This window comes from Micromys minutus (genome assembly GCF_963924665.1).
Source record: "Micromys minutus genome assembly, chromosome: 19".
Lineage (NCBI taxonomy): Eukaryota > Metazoa > Chordata > Mammalia > Rodentia > Muridae > Micromys > Micromys minutus.
Genome location: NC_137954.1, coordinates 45,603,766 through 45,625,246, shown reverse-complemented (window position 1 = coordinate 45,625,246; position 21,481 = coordinate 45,603,766). Strand labels below are relative to the sequence as shown.

At 38.9% G+C, this 21,481-nt stretch overlaps 1 protein-coding gene across 12 annotated transcripts in view; it reads right to left on the bottom strand.

Moving 5' to 3' along the window:
- The window catches only part of PAM (peptidylglycine alpha-amidating monooxygenase), a 270,816-nt gene that overhangs the window by 49,449 nt on the left and 199,886 nt on the right, over window positions 1-21,481 (bottom strand). For all 12 annotated transcript variants that reach the window (XM_080932647.1, XM_080932652.1, XM_080932651.1 and 9 more), the window contains exons 13-14: window positions 9,596-9,780; window positions 8,114-8,185 (exon numbers count right to left, since the gene is read on the bottom strand). In XM_080932647.1, coding sequence (XP_080788773.1) covers window positions 8,114-8,185; window positions 9,596-9,780 — 257 coding nt within the window. The remainder of the gene's footprint in view (window positions 1-8,113; window positions 8,186-9,595; window positions 9,781-21,481) is intronic.

Genomic DNA, 21,481 nt, shown 5'->3' with positions numbered 1-21,481 from the left:
GTATTCATTAGGAATTCCCGTGATCCTCTGGTTGTCAAGCTGAGACCTACCATGATGTTGAACCTTCTTCTCTCTTACTGGCTTGTGATTGACAGAGCTCCACTGTGTTAAAGCCTCTGCATTACGGTCCACAGATACCTTCCCCTCACCTCCATCAACCTGTGCATTTCTGAGTGGTTTTCTCTAGTTCTATTCCGAGACTCTCTGCTAAGGTAACCACATAATTAATTTCCCAAGCTGGGATACTTTGGGTAAGGTAGAGCATGTCATTAATATTTATACTAGAAGAGCTGTGGGCAATCAGGAAAGCTTTTTGTAATGATATCCGAGGCTAACAAATACGAGGCTAACAATCTTACAAGTACATAACCCGTGTAGCAGTGCCCACCATGTTTCTGCTTAGCATGACCTCATAACTTTGCTGACTGCCTCATATTTTTAACATATTTCAGCTCTGTGAAATAGCTATAATTTCCCCCCTTCTATGTGTGGAATTCTATTATGCCCAACTCATAAGAAGTTAAGTGCTCTAAGCACATAGTCTTAACTGAGTTCCATTCTACTGATAGGCTTCTGGCTCAAATTTTAAGGTCAAACATTATTTCTTTTTGGTTAATTGTTAATAAGGTTGAAATTTTATCAGATTACCATATAACGTCTCAGAATTCTAGAGAAAAATTCTATTAGCAGGAGATGGAGGCGACCTAGCATCCAGAATGTGAGCAAAATAACCCTCTTTTAAAAAGAGAGCTACATTGCTTTGGACATTTTGTTACAGTAACAAAACTAATAAACATACCATCTAAACTGTTCATTGTATTGGATCCAGGGTCCTTTCTCTTGCCTGTAGCAGACATAAGTCCCTTTGTATAAATTTACTTCCAATCTGCCAATCAAAATTACTTATTTGGGGTTGGAGACCCGGCTCAGCGGATAAGAGCACTGTCTGTTCTTCCAGACGTCTTGAGTTCAATTCCCAGCAACCACATGGCGGCTCACAACCATCTGCAATGGGATCAGGTGCCCTCTTCTGGTGTGCAGGTGTACATGTAAATGGAGTGGTCATACTTTTTTTTTTTAAAGACATTTTTTTTTTTCTTTAAATCTTTCTTCCAGGTTAAGAAGCCAGGCTTGCTTTTTAGTGAAGTCTCTTTCTCGTTGTTACAACCTATTCTTATCATCACCTGTGAGACCTGTAAACCAATCACTGTGTCTTCACAACAGCAATTCCATGAACTGAATAAAAGGCCAACACCTGGTTATGTGTAATGAGAGCAGAGAGGACTTTACTTTCCTTCTTGCTTTTCTTCACCACTGTCAACATGCCTTCCACGCACGATCAAATTGCACATGATGTGCTAAAAGGCATTTGCACCTGTAAATCATTCCAGGGAAGATTGAAATTATGGTATGTAAATGCCGATGAAGAAATAACTTCCCTTTTCTCATCTGCCACCATGTTCCTCACATTCCCTGCAGTTCCTACCATGGGAATGCCCAATCTGTGAGTCCAGGATGGGAAGTAACTAGGAAAAGATGCTGCCTTTGCTTCTGTGTCAGCAGACAAATAATTCCCTTCATAGTTTTACACTACCGAGAGGTCCCATTTCTGCGAACATCCACTACCACTTTGAGTCTTATGAAGTGGATATGTAGATCTCTGATGTTAATGACTGGGTACATTTGACATTTGGAAAACACAGTCAGAGTAGCACCTCATGCACGGAGAAAACGGGACTGCACACTACTGATGAAACTGTTTCCAAGTGTGTGCTTGCATTAATTACTTAAGGGAACAGTTAGGATTATTTTTCTACTTAGTGGGAACCATTGACTATCCCCTGCTTCTTGGAATGAAGTTCTCTTGTTTAATTCCAAGAACATGGTGAGAATAAACTGAAATAAATGAAAGTGCATGATGGGAAAAAAGAATGATCCCTGAGGCCAGATGTGGTGGTTCACACTTGAAATCCTAGCACTCAGCAGGTGGAAACTGGGGGATTATTGGTCTAGATCAGCATAAGCTACGTATATTTTAGGCCATTCTGGTGTACAGAATGACATCTGTTTCCAAAAAAAAAAAAATTCCATAAAAGAGGCAAAATGGGAAAAGACAGAAAAAATTTTAAAAATGCTTGATGAATTTTTATTTTTTTAAAATAAAAATAATTGGATAAAAAAATACAACTGCCTTCAACCATCAGAGAATGTAAAATCTGAGCTGTGGCAGATGGTTTCCCTCAAAAAAAAAAAAAAAAAAAAAAAAAAAAAGACCGGGTGCAGGGGTTGGAGAGATGCTATAGTTGTCACTGTCACCGGGGCTGACTGCTCTGGAGAAGACCCAGGTTCACCTCCAAGAGCCCGCATGGTAGTCCCAAGCCATCTGTAATTTCAGAGTCAAGACATTCAATACCCTCTGGCCTTCAGGGATACTGCACACATGTTATGCACTTACATACATGCAGGCAAAACACTCACATACATACAATAAAGAAACAAAAATATAAAAATTTAAAATGACTAAGGACCTCTATGGTTTTGTAGGTTATAAATGACCATTCATGACAGGAGTCACTAGGGTTAATTATAGATAGTTGAGCGCTCCCATTACTGCTCAATGGTTTCTATGGTACACAGAGAGAACATGTAGTTCATTGGCAACTTAAGCACTGACGAGATATGCTGAGTAACCAGCCCAATAATAACACGTTAGAGATTTAGTTAATAGGAAGGATATGTGTAGTGGGGGAAAAAAAGCATTTTTAAAAAGATAGTTTAATATTTTGTGTTGTGATTCTGTCATACTGATTTTCTCTGCTGGTTACATTCGCTTTGGTTTATTGATTGTTTACTTGTGATTAACTCACAATATTTAATCTCTAGACGTGCAGAAATACCATGAAATCAGGATGCCCAGCTCACAAATAAAATAAATCTAATTAAAGGAGATGTTTGAGAAATATCAAATAGGAGGCTTTATCAATTACTATGTATACAGGTCTATACGGGAAGGCACAGCCATCTGAGGAATGATCATTCACATCTGCCTACCTTATTATTAGGGAACCAATTCTAAATAGCATTCAGTCAGCTTCCCTGAGGCTTGGAGGTATTTAGAATTGTGTTTGATAGATGAGTTCAATAAATAAAGACTTGTGCATAGCTCATAAATCAAAACAAACTGATAAATTCTAGCAAACGAGACCACACACAGGAGCTGTGTTGTATTTAAAACCAGGCCAAATGGTATTGCGAATTCTTGGAATCAGCTAATGTGATATTAAAATCGCGTGTACTTTGCAAGGAGATCAAAGGAACATCTTATTCTGAACAAGGCAAAGAAACATACATTTCAGCCACTACCTATGGGCGCATCTCCCTCCTACACAGCTCACCAGATCTTACTTCAGGAAGCTTTCCATCTACTGTTAGGCTTTCAACTTGCAACTGTGTTGCTTGCTTTTGCTTATTTGCAACTCACTCTTTGTTCCTACCACTGCGAGGTTATTCTGTTTCACAGACAGTGTCTGTGGACCTTTCAATGTCTGGGGTCATTGAGTGTTTGCCCTCTACAAATTGTAGCTGTGTCAAATTCTCCCTGCCTGATCAGAGCAGCTCATTCTGACCTTTGGGTGTGAAGATTGATTACAATGAAGGCACAAAGGCTCCAATAAGGACAGTTTTAAGCAAACTGAATAAAAACATGCCTGAGGTCCTTTCCACAGCAAAATAAATGCTGTCCAGAGAAAAGTGCACCATTGTGAAGATATCCTGGGACTTTTCATCTGAGCTTTCATCTCTGCCTCGAGTCCTGGAAAGCAGCAAGCCACACAGCTACACGCAGCATCATTTTAGAGCAACATCTGTATTCTGAATTTTAAGGATAGTGATACCGAGTTCCAAAACTTCTAAATATACTTGTATAGATTCTTGCTTGAAGCAGGTAGGCTTTCGTTTCTAAATGATGTTGACAGAAACCTTAGGCTGGGCATCTGGTACAGCAAACAACTGTAAGATGAGCCAAGGAAACCTTAGAAATCATGCATTAAATTTCCCAACGTGTCAGCTGCAACCTGAGGTCTCGGAGTGTGCGCACATCTGCTCGGGAAGATCTCAACATTGCCTCCTTTCAGACTCCTGGCTAGTTTCATTTCCTTCCTCCACAGTCACTGTAAGTGGATTCATGCATCTCTAACAGCTGTTTAATCTGTTGTACTTAGCATATATGTCGGCACCAGTTCAACCCTTACTGTAATTATTAGATACAGGAAATCATTCACGGTTGATTGTATTCACATACGTACACAGTTCCTCACAGTAATTTTAAGGAGTGGTGATATTTGTGTCTTCACGTGTGAAGACACATGTAATTAATTTGTTCACCTATAAGCTCATATACAGAGAAATAAGATATCTAAAAAACAATAGAAATATAATCTAATTATACAACCATTAAAAATGGTTAATACTTACCTAGCATTACCTGAGTTTGCTTTCATAATTAAAAGATAGCCAGTCTTGCCAAGGGTTTTTATTATATTAGGGAATATGCAAGATGATAGTTTTTAAAAGAATATAAAATTATATATATGCTGTAATCTAATATAGATATTGTCAATATAACATATGAATGTATATATATATATATTTAAACTACATGTAAAATACACATTTCACATACAGGTATTTCTTTGTACTATCAATCTTTCATTATTTATAGTTTGTATAGTTATCATCTATAATGGATATTATTTAAAAACACAAAGAACATATTATTCAACTATAACTCTGGAGACTTTTGTAATACCTTGTTAAAGTGTTTTCAACTGTTACATTGTCTAGGACAAATGTAGGAGAAAAAAGTGTTGCCTCAGAGTGGCTCTTGGGTGTCTCAGGAGTGACAGCATTTGAGACAGAGCCTGAGGTATGCTTGTGAAGGGTGCTGCGGAAAGACAGTGTGCTAAGAGTAAGCGCACCAATCCCACCACAGGGCCTCACATAACTAAGACGCCAACTGATTTTCAGCCAAGATTAATGTTCTGGGAACAAAATTAATGGCTACCATTTTTAGGGATAAGAATTTCAAAGAAATGACCATCAAACTCTAGGGATCTTTCTGTCTCCACTCATTCAGTGGTTACAAATGCATGCCGCACACCCATTTTTATGTGAGTGATGGGATCTCAATTCAGATCTCACTCATGTTTCAATGGCAAGAACTTTACCCACTGAGCCATCTCCCCAGTCCCTGTATCTCTCTATATAATCTCAGTTAACAGAATATGATCATTCCTCACCCATCTTACCTTAGTAAAGCTTATCCTTTCTAAAAGACACAGTATTACATGTTGTGTCATTTCTCTGCCTATCAGCTTTCCAACGAACGCTGCATACATGCATTCTATCTGGAGGTTTATAGAGAGTATATCACTATTTTATGTATATGTGCATATACGTGTGTATATACCTGAGTGTATGCATGTGTACATACATAGGACCATCTATACTACTTGCATAGCAACTGTATTTGGTGATCAGTACAAAGCCTGTCTTTTCGTACAGGCCCCTGATGTTACAAGTCATGTGTTCTTGTTTAACAAGTGTTCTGCTCCTCACCAGATTTTGAGACTTCCTGTGGACCTAATATAGCACTACAGAATAATGGAAGACGTCTTTTAAAAAAAAAAAAAAAAAAAATTAAAGGAGTTAATGCAATTTGGGGGAATACCTGAGCACAAATTGGGCCTGGACAACAAAATACAGTCATGGGTTAAGCTTAAGGGTTTACTTTAAAACATATGACACACGGAGTCATTTGTCAGAATAATTATGGTCCTCTTACTAGCTATTTGGTCAACACGACTTCCTGGGAAATGAAAGAAATAGGTGTTTTGTGCAAACAAATGTCCCTTTGAAGAACGGGCTGTTCTCTCATTAATGAGTCGACTTCTGGGCACTGGAAAGAAATAGATTGATCTCATTAGAATATCGGACAGTCTGTGTGAATGTGTGTCTCTCCTGTGTCTCCACTTAAATGTTCAGCTGAAGGTCTCCAGTGACCAGCAGGCTACCACAGAGACTGCAGTGGCCATTGGCATGGCTCTGCGGGCCGCTACTTCACACACGCTGGGGGGATGATGGATTTCCCCACGTCCACATGTGAGCACCAGAGCTTATTTCCTGCCCCTGCATGAGAGTAATACTTCTTTCCAAGTTATATGACTTCCCTTACAGTGTTTTTCAACTATAAGTTGAAGAGTACACAGTAGGACAATTCTCTGGGCTTCACGAGAGTCTGGTACATTTCAGACGTGAGGCTTGAAGGAAAGGGGAATCACATGACAGCATGTGAGGTTGTTTAGGCATTTTAAGGGGCGACAGTATGAACACGTGACACTCCCTAGATCCTAGTGACTATAAATAAGACTGATTTGCACATAAGGTCTTTAGGTTTTTAGCATTGATCAACTAACATCAAAAGGAGAGGACAGTCATGCCTCAGTTTACATGTCTGCTAATGATGGTCTCATCTGACACACATGCATGCCAGTATTTGCAAATGAGTTTTAAGATTGCTCAAACAATTTCAAAGACATAATCTCAAACTGTGTCCAGTGTCAAAATAATTAATTGCAAATCTGGATAAATTTCAGCATAGTTACAGTAAACTCTGTTAATGCTATCTGTAATTAGGCTGCTATTCCCGGATTCATAACAAATATATTGACAGAATTAATAAAGTCAGCTAGTTTTCCTTGTGTGTGTGTGTGGGGGGGGACTAGAAGGGGACAGTGACTGAGATTTAAAAAAAGATATACTGACTTTTTTGTACAGTCATCCCCTTGATTTTGACTTAAAAATAGAAATATCTTAAGCTTTATTTTATTTTAATATGATATTTTCTTTGTGTGTGTATGTGTGTGTGTGTGTGTGTGTGTGTGTGTGTGTGAGAGAGAGAGAGAGAGAGAGAGAGAGAGATGTTTATGTATGTATGTGTGTTTGCATTTGTGTGGGTACACATGTGTGCATGCCTCTCTCTCTCTCTCTCTTTCTCTCTCTCTCTCTCTCTCTCTCTCTCTCTCTCTCTGTGTGTGTGTGTGTGTGTGTGTGTGTGTGTAGTGTGTGCGGTCTTGAGGTTGATCTCTACTCTGTTTGCCTAGGTAAGGTTTTCTGCTGTTGTTGTTTATTTGTTTGTTTTTTCTGAAGGAGGATCTCAGCCATTTGGGTACGCTCCATTGTCAGTTTGACCGGGTGATCCCTTGTCTCGGATTTTCAGCTCTGAGACGGCACCATGCCTCCTGTGTGAGTGGTGGAGAGCTGAATTCTGTCCTCATGCCTCTTCTCCACCGAGCTACCTCTGTGGCCCAAACTCCCACACACCACGACTAGGAAACATCCTTTTCTCTCTTGTCTTGAACTGACATGTCTTGTATAAATATTAAGCTAAAGTGTATTGTATTTAAGCTGCAACGATGTAATAGGACGATAGACTAATACCTGACACAAAACAGTATTTTGCAAAGAGTTAATAAGGGACCAAAATTCTGGGGAGGACTTTCTCACTGCCAGCACATGTAGTTTAGGACAGTATAGCTTCGGACAGTCCTACTACACAGGACACAGGGTAAAGGATGCTGTCTTAAGTCACCAGATGGCAACAGGAGACTACGGAGCCAAGGCAGTGGTCCATCCTGTCCAGCTGAGGGCAGAGAAGAGGCAGGTTTAATTCTCAACTTCTTTTGGCTTGAAACTTAAATATAGTTAATAACAAAAGAGCGTAGATGAAGAAGTTCATGAGATTTCAGAAGCACAAAGATTGTTTCTTGTGGTTTAATTTGTAATTCTACAAACTGTACTGAAAAACTGAAATAGCAAACAAACTGAAGCAAAGACAGAAAATGGCAGAACAGGACTCAGCTACACTACTGCATTTCTCTTTTATGGCCAAATGCAATAAATATCCACTTATTTGTAAATTGCTTATGTACCACGTAAGAACAGTAAAGATGCGGGTTGAGGCTGCCAGAGTGACATAAATGTCACAGCCACAACTGGGCTCCTGTTTTGGAAAGGAGTATTCCCATGGGCTAGTGGCACAGGTCAGGACACTTACCCTGCTCTAGGGCCTCCTCCTCTCCCCGTTTTGGTTGCTGAATTAAAGCACTCTTTTCTTTGTTTTCTGTTTCTGTAAAGGATCAAAGAAGTTGACCATGAATTATCAGCATATGTTACAGACTTTTCTAGTTCAGTGCGAGTCCACCACCAAAACAATAATTTCAGTATTGTTAAGAATCTTATGTTTACCATGTTACGATCTCTCATTCCCAGCTTTCTCTCACCCCCTGCACAACTACCTGTCTTGTTACATAACCAGGCCAACTATTTTTATTTTTTATTTTGGTAACACATTAGTTACAGAGCATTAAATAAGTTTTCAACAAAGTACTCATATTTACTTTTTAAATCAACATAATAATGTTTGAGGCACTTTTAAAAACATAAGCTTACATTCTCTATATATATTAGCATCACAGCCAAGGACCAGGTTACTAGCTGCTGTAGCACTTTATGGCTGAATTACAAAACTGCAGAAAACCATAGCACACTTCCTGCCGCAGGAATTCGAAACTAAAGGAACAACAGTCAAGTATGACCATTCTGCAGAGGAGCAGAAAGCTAAGGTCTGGGGTTGACAATCAAACTTCAAGAGCAAAGACAAGGAACGGCCAGAATTATCTTTCACTAGAGAAGGCACATTATGCAGATGTGGCTGGACAGAATGGACATATGGGGTGTGGTACAATTCATAAGTCATGGATGTCATGTCTGTCTAAGGAAGGAATGAAGCAAGGACAATAACAGTAACAGGAATTATACAAAGAAAGACTTACATTGGTGGAATTGGTCACAAAACTAAGAGTCATTTTGCCACTGGATGAGATTTGATGCGTGTGTGTGTGTGTGTGTGTGTAAATGTATTTGTGTATACAAGTGGGTGTTTGCTTGTACATTTGTTACATTTGTGTATATATGTGTGTGCTTGCTCAGATGTGTATGTATGTGAGTTGAGGGTCTATACGCACATGAAAAATGTGTTCACTGTAAATATGTGCATATATTCATGTATGTGTGTCTGTATTGCTGTTTCTACACATGAGTGCATGTTTGTGGAGCCCAGATGTCAATCTGGCTGTCCAGACATTGTCTTTTTTTAATCAGGGCCTCACCCTCGGATTCGGTTATGCTGAGTGGCCAGAAGAGTGTTGGGACCCTCCTTTTTCTGCCTTCCTACTGTGGGAATACAGATGTGTGCCACTGTGTCTCAGTGTTTACTCTAGTGACGGGGCTCTGAGCACAGGCCATCAGGCTGTTGTGCTAAGCACTGTATGAGCTGAGCCTTCTTTTCCCGTTTTGATGGAAATATGTCAGGGAGTAGAGATTATATATGAAAGAGAGGAAATAAGAGTATGTGTGCATATGTGATTGATTAAAGAAGGTACGAATAATTTTCGATTAATCATGTTGTTAAGTGAGACACAAAAAGAAAAACACAGCACAAAACCATCTGGAATTCTGAGTTAAACATCCAACTCACCTTTGTGATGCCCATGCATCACAACCATGTCAGATTTTACAGGAATTGGAATATTGGCCTCTGCTGGGATAGTTCTGAACATATCTGGAGCCACATTCTGCGTACAGGTCATGAAGGAAAGAGCGTATTTGGCTTCCATGTAATACATAATGTATAAGTTGCACATTTCATCACTAGACGTGCCACTGTAGGGAAAGTAAAGTCGAAAGAACATATAAAGTATTCATATCTAACACATCCTTAATGCAAGAAAAATGCAACCCGCACATCTGCCCACAATGGACTTAGTAGAGAAGAACTGCACCTGTTTTATCTGCTTCATTGAAGCCCATCACAGTCTCCAACATCAAGAACTTATTTCTATCCAACATCTAGTATCAGTATCTGGTTACTCTGTGGACATCACCCAGTATTGCCGATGAAAATGGCATTTAAGTAGCTCAGAGATCCAGGTATTTCCTCCTAAATCCTTTTGGTTTTTATTTACCTAATGTGTTATAAAACCTACACATAAATCAATTATATCATCTGCTTAATGAGGGTGTGCTGGTTTGTTCCAGTCATCAACGTGCAACAATTTAGAGTCATCTGGTGTTCCACTTTTATCCCTGTTACTGAAGAGAACTCCCTGACCAACAGCTAAATAGGGAGGAGATGATATATTTCAGCTTACAGCTTATAGTCTATTATGAAAAGATGGCGGGGCAGAAGCTCAAGGAAGAACGTAAAGCAGACAGGATGGAGAGACACACTGTCTGGTGGCTCAGGCTTGGCTTTCTTATAAGCTCAGGGCCACCAGCCTAGATTTAGTGTCATCTACGGTTTCTGGACTCTCCTTCATCAATTAGGAATCTAGAGACTTTCCCAAATGCAAGAGGCTAGACTGATCTGATCTGGATCATTCAGCTGAGTCTCCACTCTCAGATGACTGTAGCCTGTGTCAAGTGGGGAGTAAAAGTTGTTGGACATCTGGGAAAGGTGTTCAGTGAGAATCATGTAGATAGATTCACCTGTCAGCCTGACTGTGGGTGACTGGTTGATTTCTTTCATTAATGTGGGGAGAAACGGTGTAACAGTGGTGGCACATTCCCTGGGTTTGGGTCCTGGCCTAAGAGGTATGTGTCCATTCATCTTTTCTCTGCTCTTGACTATGGATGTCACAAACTGCTTGGATTTCTACAGACCTTCCCTTCTCTGCAAAAATAGTTTGTAACCTTCAGTCATGAGCTAATGAACCCTTTCCCTCCTAAGCTGTTTTTTTTTTTTTTTTTTTTTTTTTTAAATCGGAGTATATTATCAAACCAACAGAAACAAAATTAGGACAGATGATAAATTTAAAACACTCCAATAGGAATCTCATATATTACTTACAAGCACAATTACTGCCCAGTGCCTAGAAACTTGTTTGGGATTCCGTGGCGCCTTTTTGTGGTCATGTGACTCCTAAGGCATCATAAGTATGTCCTTGATATCTGATGTTGAGACTGGAGCTAGGCAGCATGGAACAGGAGAATGATTCCCAGCAGTGATTCCCAGGAAATATGAGCAACCTTTTCTAAGGAGCGCACATCCTACCCAGTAGTGCTATGCAGCTGACAGATAATGCTAAGTATAGATGTTTAGAACAATGAGACAGCCAGTTCCAAGAAAACAGTTCCAGGTAACAGAAATAACACCTGCTCCTTTACAAAGCATGCCTTCCCCCGACTCAACACAGACTACCAGGTATCTAAGTCTGTCTGTGGTAATTAACGTTTTGTATCCACACACGTCAGAAGGCTTGCACAGCAACATGTGGATAAAGAACATTTCCTTTCGGATATTAGTTAGAACAATTTTTAGCAAGCCTGATCAAAACACAGCTTTCTAACACAGACTGTTTGCTCTGGAGAAATCATCCGTGTTGATTTTTCCATCAGCATCATGAGACAATCCCTTTCCATAGCAACATAGATGACATCAGCAAGAAAAAGGAAAAAAAATCTTTTCCAGATCGGGTGTGATGCCTGTGAAAATGTCTGGTTCCTGTGAGACCGTGGAATCAGCTCTAGCAGTGAGGACCACTCTGTGTGCTTCAGAAATCATTTGGCTTCCTACTGCAAGTCTGATACATGCTGTTTTAACTGCCTTTTCCACCCAATAAAAGCAAATTGGGAAGTGAAGCATCCCCAAGTCAACACCTGCTCTCTGTGAACTTCTTCATGCTGACAAAACGTCATCCAAAATTATATTTGAACAGTTTTAGAGCTGGTCAGAAAATTATGTGCTCTAAAAGGCCATAATAGAAGGACATGGAAGAAGGAAGCTACTTTTGCTTTTAGCCTGCATCCCCTCTCTTGCAGGCAGGTTCATCTACAATTCCATTACTGGTGTGAGAATCAATTCTTTGAGAGTGAAAAGGATATTGTGGAAAAGCAGAAACATTCAGCCTCGTGGCATGAACATCGCTCACTTTCTTAGACTCTTCTCATCAGTAGACAGACATTGGTGGACCAGAGAAACCTATAAGCCTTTGCACTAAATTCCCTTTTAATATACTTAGATTCATTCTAGATGTTCTATTCTGCTCAAAACTCTGACTAATGTAAGATCCAGAACCCCTGCTGAAATGAAAACAATAACAAATCTCCCAACAACCAACCAACCAAACAAAGAAACAAAAGCCAGAGCCAGATGGATCGAACTGAGGATTCTATCAGACCTTCAAAGAAAAATTAATGCCAACATTCGTCAAGTCATTCCATAAAATAAAAACTGAAGGCTTATTGCCTATTTCTTTTTATGAAGTCACAATTACCCTGATAACAAAACCACACAAAGAGTCAACTGAAATAATAATATTATTTGCTAATATTCATTATAAAATTAAATGTAAAATGTCTCAATAAACATGTATATAAATCACTTCTACAACACATCAAAAAGATTCTCCACTATGATCAAGTTGGTTTTATCCCAGAGATGTAGGGAAGGTTTAACACAGGTAAATTAATAAATGTAACTCACCACATAAACATACTGAAAAAAAGAAAAAAACAAACAACCCCCCCCACTGTTATTAGATGTAGAAAAGGCCTTTGACAAAATCCAACACTCCATGATAAAATCATAAAGAGACTAAGGATATGTCCTAGTTTGGGTCACTATTGCCTTGATGAAGCCCCGGGATCAAAAGCAAGTTGGGGAGGAAAGGGTTTTATTTAATGTACACTTTACATAATAGTATATCATTAAAGGTAGTCAGGGCAGGAACTCAAGGAGGGCAGGAACCTGGAAGCAGGAGCTGATGGAGAGGCCATGGAAGGATACTGAGTACTGGCTTGCTCCACATGATTTATGTACCCTGCTTTCTCATATCCCAGCCCAGGAATAGCACCACCTGCAGTGGGCTTAGCATTCATTCATTCATCAATCACTAAATAAGAAAATGTCCTATAGGGCTGCCTACAGCCCTATATGATGAAAGAATTTTCTCAATCAATGCTCCTTTCTCTTCAATGACTACCTTCTTTCAAGTTGAAATAAAGAGAACCATCACAGGTTATTTGAGAAAATTAACAAGATTGATAAACCCTTAGCCAGACTAACTAGAGGGCAAAGAGAGAGTATTCAAATGAACAAAATAAGAAAGGAAAGTGGAGACATAACAACTGAAACTGAGGAAATTCAAGAAATCAACAGATCCTACTACAAAAGCCTATACTCAACAAAGCTGGAAAATCTGGAGGAAATAGATGAATTTCTAGACAGGTACCAGATACTAAAGTTAAACCAAGACAAGGTAAACCATCTAAATAATCCCATAACACCTAAAGAAATAGAAGCAGTCATCAAAAGCCTCCCAACCAAAAAAAAAAAAAAAAAAAAAAAAAAAAAAAAAAAAAAAAAAAAGGCCAAGGCCCAGATGGGTTCAGGGCAGAATAATATCAGACATTTATGGATGACCTAATACCAATACTCTCCAAACTATTCCATAAAATGGAGTCAGATAGAACACTACCTAACTCATTTTCCAAGGCCACAATAACCCTCGTTCCTAAACCACAGAAAGACCCTACAAGGAAAGAGAACTTCAGACCAATCTCAGTTATGAACATTGATGCAAAAATACTCAACAAAATCCTTGCAAACCAAATCCATGAACACATCAAAATGATCATTCACCATGATCAAGTAGGCTTCATCCCTGGGATGCAGGGATGGTTTAATATACAGAAATCAGTCAATGTAATCCACCATATAAACAAACTCAAACAAAAAAACCATGTGGTAATCTCACTAGATGCTGAGAAAGCATTTGACATAATTCAGCACCCCTTCATGTTAAAAGTTTTGGAAAGAACATGAATCCAAGGCCCATACCTAAATATAATAAAAGCAATATACAGCAAACAAATAGCCAACATAAAACTTAATGGTGAGAAAATTGAAGCAATCCCACTAAAATCAGGGACTAGACAAGGCTGCCCACTCTCCCCCTACCTATTCTACATAGTACTGGAAGTCCTGGCTGGAGCAATTAGACAGCAAAAGGAAATCAAAGGGATACAAATTGGAAAAAAAGAAGTAAAAACATCACTGTTTGCAGATGATGTGATAGTGTATGTAAGTGACCCTAAAAATTCCAGCAGAGAACTTCTACAGCTAATAAACAAGTTCAGCAGAGTGGCTGAATATAAAATTAACAAAAACAAATCCGTAGCCTTCCTCTCCTCAAAGTAAAAACATGCCGAGAAAGAAATAAGGTAAAAGATACTGTTCACAATAGTTACAAACAATATGAAATACCTTGGTGTGACTCTAAGCAAGTGAAGGACCTGTATAACAAGAACTTCAAATCTCTAAAGAAGGAAATCGAGGAAGATCTCAGAAAATGGAAAGATCTCCCATGCTCATGGAGTGGAAAGATCAACATTGTAAAAATGGCCATCTTACCAAAAGCCATCTACAAATTCAATGCAATCCCCATCAAATTACAACCCAATTCTTCATAGAGTTGGAAAGAGTGCAATTTCGTCTGGAATAACAAAAGACCTAGAATAGTAAAATCCATCCTCAACAACAAGAAAACATCTGCAGGAATCATCATCCCTGACCTCAACCTATATTACAAGGTAATTATGCTAAAACTGCATGGTACTGGTACAGAAATAGGCATGTGGATCAATGGAATAAAATAGAAGATCCAGAAATGAGCCCTCACATATATGGTCACCTGATTTTTGACAAAGGAGCTATAAACATTTAATGGAAAAAGGACAGCCTCTTCAACAAATGGTGCTGGTCCAACTGGCACTCAGCATGCAGAAGAATGAAAACAGACCCTTTCTTATCTCCTTGTACAAAGCTCAAGTGCAAGTGGATCAAAGATCTTCACATCAAACCAGGTACACTGAAACTATTAGAAGAGAAAGTAGTGAAAACCTTTCCTACTTTTTTTTAGAACATATAGGCACAGGAGAAAATTTCCTGAACAGAACACCAATGGCTCAAGCTCTAAGGTCAAATATCGACAAATGGGAGTTAATGAGATTGCAAAGTTTCTGTAAGGCTAAAGACACTGTCAAGGAAACAAGTCGGCAGCCAATAGATTGGGAAAAGATCTTTACCAACCTCACATCTGTTAGAGGCCTAACATCCAAGGTATACAAAGAACTCAAGAAGTTAGACTCCAGAGAATCAAACAACCCTATTAAAAATGGGGTACAGACTTAAACAAAATTTCTCAATTGAGGAATATCAAATGGCTGAGAAGCATCTAAGGAAGTGCTCGACATCATTAGCCATCAGGGAAATGCAAATCAAAACAACCCTGAGATTCCACCTCACACCAGTCAGATTGGCCAAGATCCAAAACTCAGATGACAACAGATGCTGGCAAGGTTGCGGAGAAAGAAGAACACTTCTCCACTGTTGGTGGGGTTGTAAACTGGTACAACCACTCTGGAAATCAGTCTGGCAGTTCCTCAGAAAATTGGACATAGTACTACCTGAAGACTCAGTTATTCCACTTCTGGGCATATACCCCAGAGAAACTCTAACATACAACAAAGACACATGCACTACAATGTTCATAGCAGCCCTATTTATAATTATAGTAGCCCGAAGCTGGACAGAACCCAGATGTCCTTCAGTAGATGAATGGATACAAAAATTGTGGTATATTTACACAATGGAGTACTGCTCAAGTATTTGAAACAATGACTTTATGAAATTCTTAAGAAAATGGATGCATCTAGAGAATATCATTCTGAGTGAGGTAACCCAGTCACAACAGAACAGACATAATATTCAGTCACTGATAATGGAATACTAACCCCAGAAAGCTCTGAACACCCCAGAAACAACTCACAGACTATATGAAGGTCAAGAAAAACAACGGCCAAAAAAACAAAAATAAGAAAATGAAAAACCATTATGCTTAATCTTTACACACCAAGAAAACTTTGACTGTTTCCAGGTTACCTCTTGTTTTACATGTAATTTATGCTCATTTTAACTAGTAAGATTTTAATGCAGCATACTAGCAAACCTTTAAAAAAATCAAGTACTGACAAAAATGTATTCATATAGTTTTATGCAAAAATGCTTTTAAAATCGGTACACTTATCTTTGTTTTTTAAAATATAGTTGTTCAATTAAAAAAATCGTTATGCTGAGAAAAATTCTCCTGGAAAGGCTGGATAAAAGAAATATGCTTAATTCCTATGTGTCATTAACTGGAGTTGTAGTCCAGGGAGCTGAGATCCTCTTCCCATCTGACAGGCAGCCCATTAGTTGCTGAGGATGTTAGGAGTCACACTGTCACAGCAGAAGCACAGCTTCTTAGTTCTATCCCACAATCATTCCTGTGCTTCCTCCTCAAAACAACAACAGCAAACATGGACCACTGCTTTCCTTGGAGGTCATCATATGCAATTCAACTGCTCATCTGGACAGTTTTTCTAATGGGACAGTAGTGGAGGAAGGCTCTGGTCACGTGTCTGCCTGCGCGCCTTGCTGTTTAAACATTCCCAGTACCTATGTATTCACTAAGATGATGGACGTGGGTACCAGCAAACTTCCAACATCACAGAAGGACACTTGTTTCACAATCAAGTGCCCATGTGAGGATTTCATCTTTATACAAGCATACTTCATATTAGTAGCTTTAAATCTGATATGTTTTGGTGGGCCTGGAAAGACAGAAAACTCCAGAAATGAATAGTGATTGAAGAATGCTCTAGCTGAATAATTGTCTTTAATTTATCATGTTCTGATACTCTGGTTCTGATACACCATACTGTTGAATGATGATTTAGTTCAAATGCAAATATTTTAGTGATATTTCTGAAAAATAGTTATTTGTATTTACCTCAGACTCATGGAGGCTTTTATAATAATATTTCCTAATACAAAGGTACATAATAGCAATTTAAGAAAGTGCCAAGTATTCGAAACGATTCACTAGAAAACTCCCATGTTTGTAGGACATGCATAGGTTGCAGGCAGTGACATTCTCCAAACATAGTGGTATCTCCCCTTGTCCCATTTCTTACTATCAACAGAAGCTGGGTTTAAATACAACCAAAATGGGCCACACTAATTTGGGAAACTAATATAAAATGTTAGAGATTTTGTCTTATGAAAGCCTAGTGCTTTTAAAGATGTGCAATAAGGGGTAATTATTCATCATATATCTTCTACCTTGTTCTACCTTGTAAATATTGCACTTAGAAATGATGACTAATAAACTGACATGAGGTAGGAAGGAAGAAGCTGGGGCTGGAGGAAAAAGGTGATGCGGGAACCGTGAATGATGGATTAAAATGGTAACTAACGTGCTTTGTTTGTTTAGGACAATATCGTCTATAAACTGTCATTATTCTCTTCTGTTTATATTGTCATAAAATAACACATTTCAAGCGGAAACTATGACCACTAAGTTGACTAAACTGATAAACGCTGTCTGAAGAGCATCAGGAGTTAGATATTTAAAGTTTTTTTTGGGGTGATTAGCTGACTTAATTAGTCTAATTGACTAACTTAAATAGATTCTAACTGTTTAAACTTGGCTAAACATTTGAAATTAATCTAGAGTAGTGTCTCCCTGAATGTAAACTATGTACCTCAATCAGACATGAAGTAGTGCTTCCTCAGAGATTCAAAGGAACAATGTTATTACTGTATACTTTATACAGTTTCTTCTTTAAGGTATATTACTCTGTAATTTAAGATAAATGTGAGCGTGTGTGTGTGTGTGTGTGTGTGTGTGTGTGTGTAACATTTTATCATTCCGTACATTTGTTAATTTATCTAGACTTAAATACAACTGTTTAAGGAGTACATTTAACACTAGTTTTTATTAACAAACCTTAGTTTGATGTATAAGGAGCAATATCATGTTTTAGCATGTGCATACAGCAAATAACATCCTTTGGTGCATCCACCACCTTGTAGAACTATCACTTTTTCATACTCAGGTACGTGAAATGTATTCATTTAAAATATACATTATTATATATAGTCACTGTGTTGCCTAACAGAAAATAAAAAAGCTATTTTCTTGTCTATTTAAAAATGTGTACTCTTCAACCAACCATTTCTCCTCAGTCCTACTTTAACTCTACCTCTGAGTCCTGCTAACTGTTACTCTAACTCTTCAGCATTTCTAGATTGCACATGTAAATGTAAGACTGAGTGACAAGCTCAGTGGATAAAAGCACCTGCCAACAAGCCTAAGGTTCTGAGTTCAATCCCTGGGACCCAAGGGTATAAAGAGAGAACAGACTCCTCCTAGTGGTTCTCTGACTTCCACACGTGGAAGGACACCTGTTTACTGTTTACACACACACATACACACACACACACACACACACACACATACACACACACACACTCACATACACAGACATACACTCACACACACACACACATACACTCACATACACACTCACACAACCCCTCACACACATTCACACACAATTCACACACACACATACACACACACTCACACACACTGACTCTCTCTCTCTCTCTCTCTCTCTCTCTCTCTCACACACACACACACACACACACACTCCAAATAAATCTAATGTCTTGAGCAGTCTTATCATTCGGTATTTGTTTCTCTGTGCCTCACTTACTTTACTTAGCACAAAGTCAGATTCATCTATGTTGTAACAAATCAATTTTCCCTTTTTCTTCACAGGATGAACAGGGTCCCACTGTGCAATACGGCACATTTTCTTTTCTGTTCCCTCATAGTAGACATGCAGATTGCTAAATCAACCTATTCCCTTTGTTTTGAGACATTATCTTTGGATGAAGTGAAATCAGAGTCAAGGTTGACTTTGAACTCACCATGTATCCCAGAAAGTCCTCAAACCTGTGATCCTCCTGTTCCCGTCTCAGCAGCACCGCACTTGTGTCTATTTCTCGGCGGCAATATTTTGAAATAAATCTCTGATAGGAAGCCTAAGTTTCCATTTTTAAAATGCCTTTTCATAGTTAATTATGATTTTTTTCATCTAAGGAAACATTTCTCTAGTCAGAAAATTTTAAGATTACAAGATTCTAACTTGGCTAATGTAAATAATTAACTGAAAAATCTTACTTCTGGGGCAAAGCCAGTGTGGTTTCAAATGCTTCCAAAGTCAGGTTTATAATTCTCTAAAAAACATCATGTGGCTCCCAAGTAGCCTGGAGCAACTATGATTTGTAGCAAACGGCTTCAAGCTCTGGGTCAGACCTACATCCAGTGAGCTTGTGGACTGTGTGTGTGTGTGGTGTGTGGTGTGTGTGTCTTGGGTGAGAAAAGAAAAAGAAGGGGGTTTACAAACAATAATTTAATAAAAAATCTTTTTTTCTTTGCTGATTACATTTTCAGCTGTCATCCTACCTTACTGTGGAGACTACACCTGTTAATGCACAAAACACAGAGACACTATAGACAGTAGCTTTTCTAAACTTAAAAGGCACATTAAACATCATATGCACATATATTATACATTATAATAAAAATTTTATTTACCATCAGAGTTTTTCAAACATGTCTTATTAGTTTATTATTCTTCTGAAGAAAGTATATTCATTTAATACATTAGTATAAATTAAACATTCAAAATTCAGACTCATCTAATAACTTACTTTGCCATAATCCCTTTCTATTTCATCTGTATTAAAAATAGTGTTTACTTTATCTCACCAGAGAGTTACAAAAGGATAGAGTAATGTCCTCATTTTAGAGTATTATTTTAAAACAAAATGTACAATTTTAAAAAGACTAGAATTATTCTAGACTCATGAACCTGAAATAAGTCGCCGGGGACCAATCTGGTTTCTCCTTCTGGCACCGTAACAAGCCGTTAATGCCTATGGTGGAAATTACCTCAGAGAGGAAACTCCTGATCCAGTCTGGCCACGGGTGTAATTATGCCCCTACCCAAAGGGTTAAGGTCCTGGAGGATCCAAATCCTTTACTGCCTCACACTTAAGCTTGTGAATCAATACATGTGGCACTCTGAAAGCGTTTGTTTTGAACTACGTGCTTTACTTTCTGAGAAGGTTAACAAAGTAACCTCTGGCATTTAACTGCCATTGCTGTGGCCCCACAAGGGCACTGAACAGAGCGCAGCTGATCAATAAATACTCTCTGCGTCCTGTCACCTCACCTGTCAAAGACTCACACAGTGCACGGCCCGTCCCTCTTTCCAGGGTACTTGTGTCTATATTGACCTAGTTTCCTTTCCCACATGTCAATACGTGTATTGATTTTCTCCAGTCTTCTCCCAAAGTTTAAGGAATACACTAGGAAAGCTGCCTGAAAGCTTCTATAATACAAATGATAAAATGGAAAACCATCTTCTAAGAAAACCATCTTCATGAAAATCACATGCTCCCGTCTTTGCCCTCTGGTCTCCAGTGTCACTCCAGCTGGAAGTCATCACTCTTCTGAACAGTCTTCTGTGTATCATCTCGGAAGCTTCCCAGTGCACTCAGAAAGCAGCTCTGCGTCTAGAGCGGCACGCAGAGGACGCACTTGCATCCGTTCCTAACAGAAGCCCGAACGTTTGTCTTTCACTTTACATTTCTAATTTATTTTTAAAGATTTATTTTTTCCTTGTTTTTTTTCAATTTTATTGCATATTCTCTGTATTTACACTTCAAATGTTATAACCTCTCCCCCCACCTCTCCTCCCTCCTCCCCATCAACTTGCTTCCATGAAGGTGCTCCCTCTCCCAATCACCCTCTCCACCTCAGTGCCTTGGCTGGTTGATGATGTTGTTCTTCCCATGCGGGTGCAAACCTTTCAGTTTTTTCAGTCCTTTCTCTAGCTCTTTCACTGGGGTCCCCGTGTTCAGTCTGATTGTGAGCTGCAAGCATTCTCATCTGTATCTGTATGACTCTGGGAGAGCCTCTGAGGAGACATCCATGTCTGGTTCCTGCCAGTAAACACTTCTTGGCATCAGCAATAGTGCTTGGGTTTGGTGGCTGCATATGGCGTGGTTCTCCAGGTGATGCAGTCTCTGTAGATCTTGTTTTTAATCCTTGCTCCTCTATTTGACCTTGCATTTCCTTTCCTGTTTTGTTTTCTCTTCTAAAAAGGACTGAGGCATCCACATACTGGTCTTCCTTCTTTTTGAGCTTCATAAGTCCTGTGGATGGTTTCTTGGGTGTTCCAAGCTTGTTGGGTTAGTATCCGCTTATCAGTGAGTACATACCATGAGTGCTCTTTTGTGACTGGGTTACCTCGCTCAGGACGATAACTTCAAGTTCCATCCATTTGTCTAGAAATTTTATGAACGCGTTTTTAATAGCTGAGTAGTACTCCATTGTATAAATGTACCACAATTTCTGTATCCATTCCTCTGTTGAAGGACATCTAGGTTCTTTCCAGCTTCTGG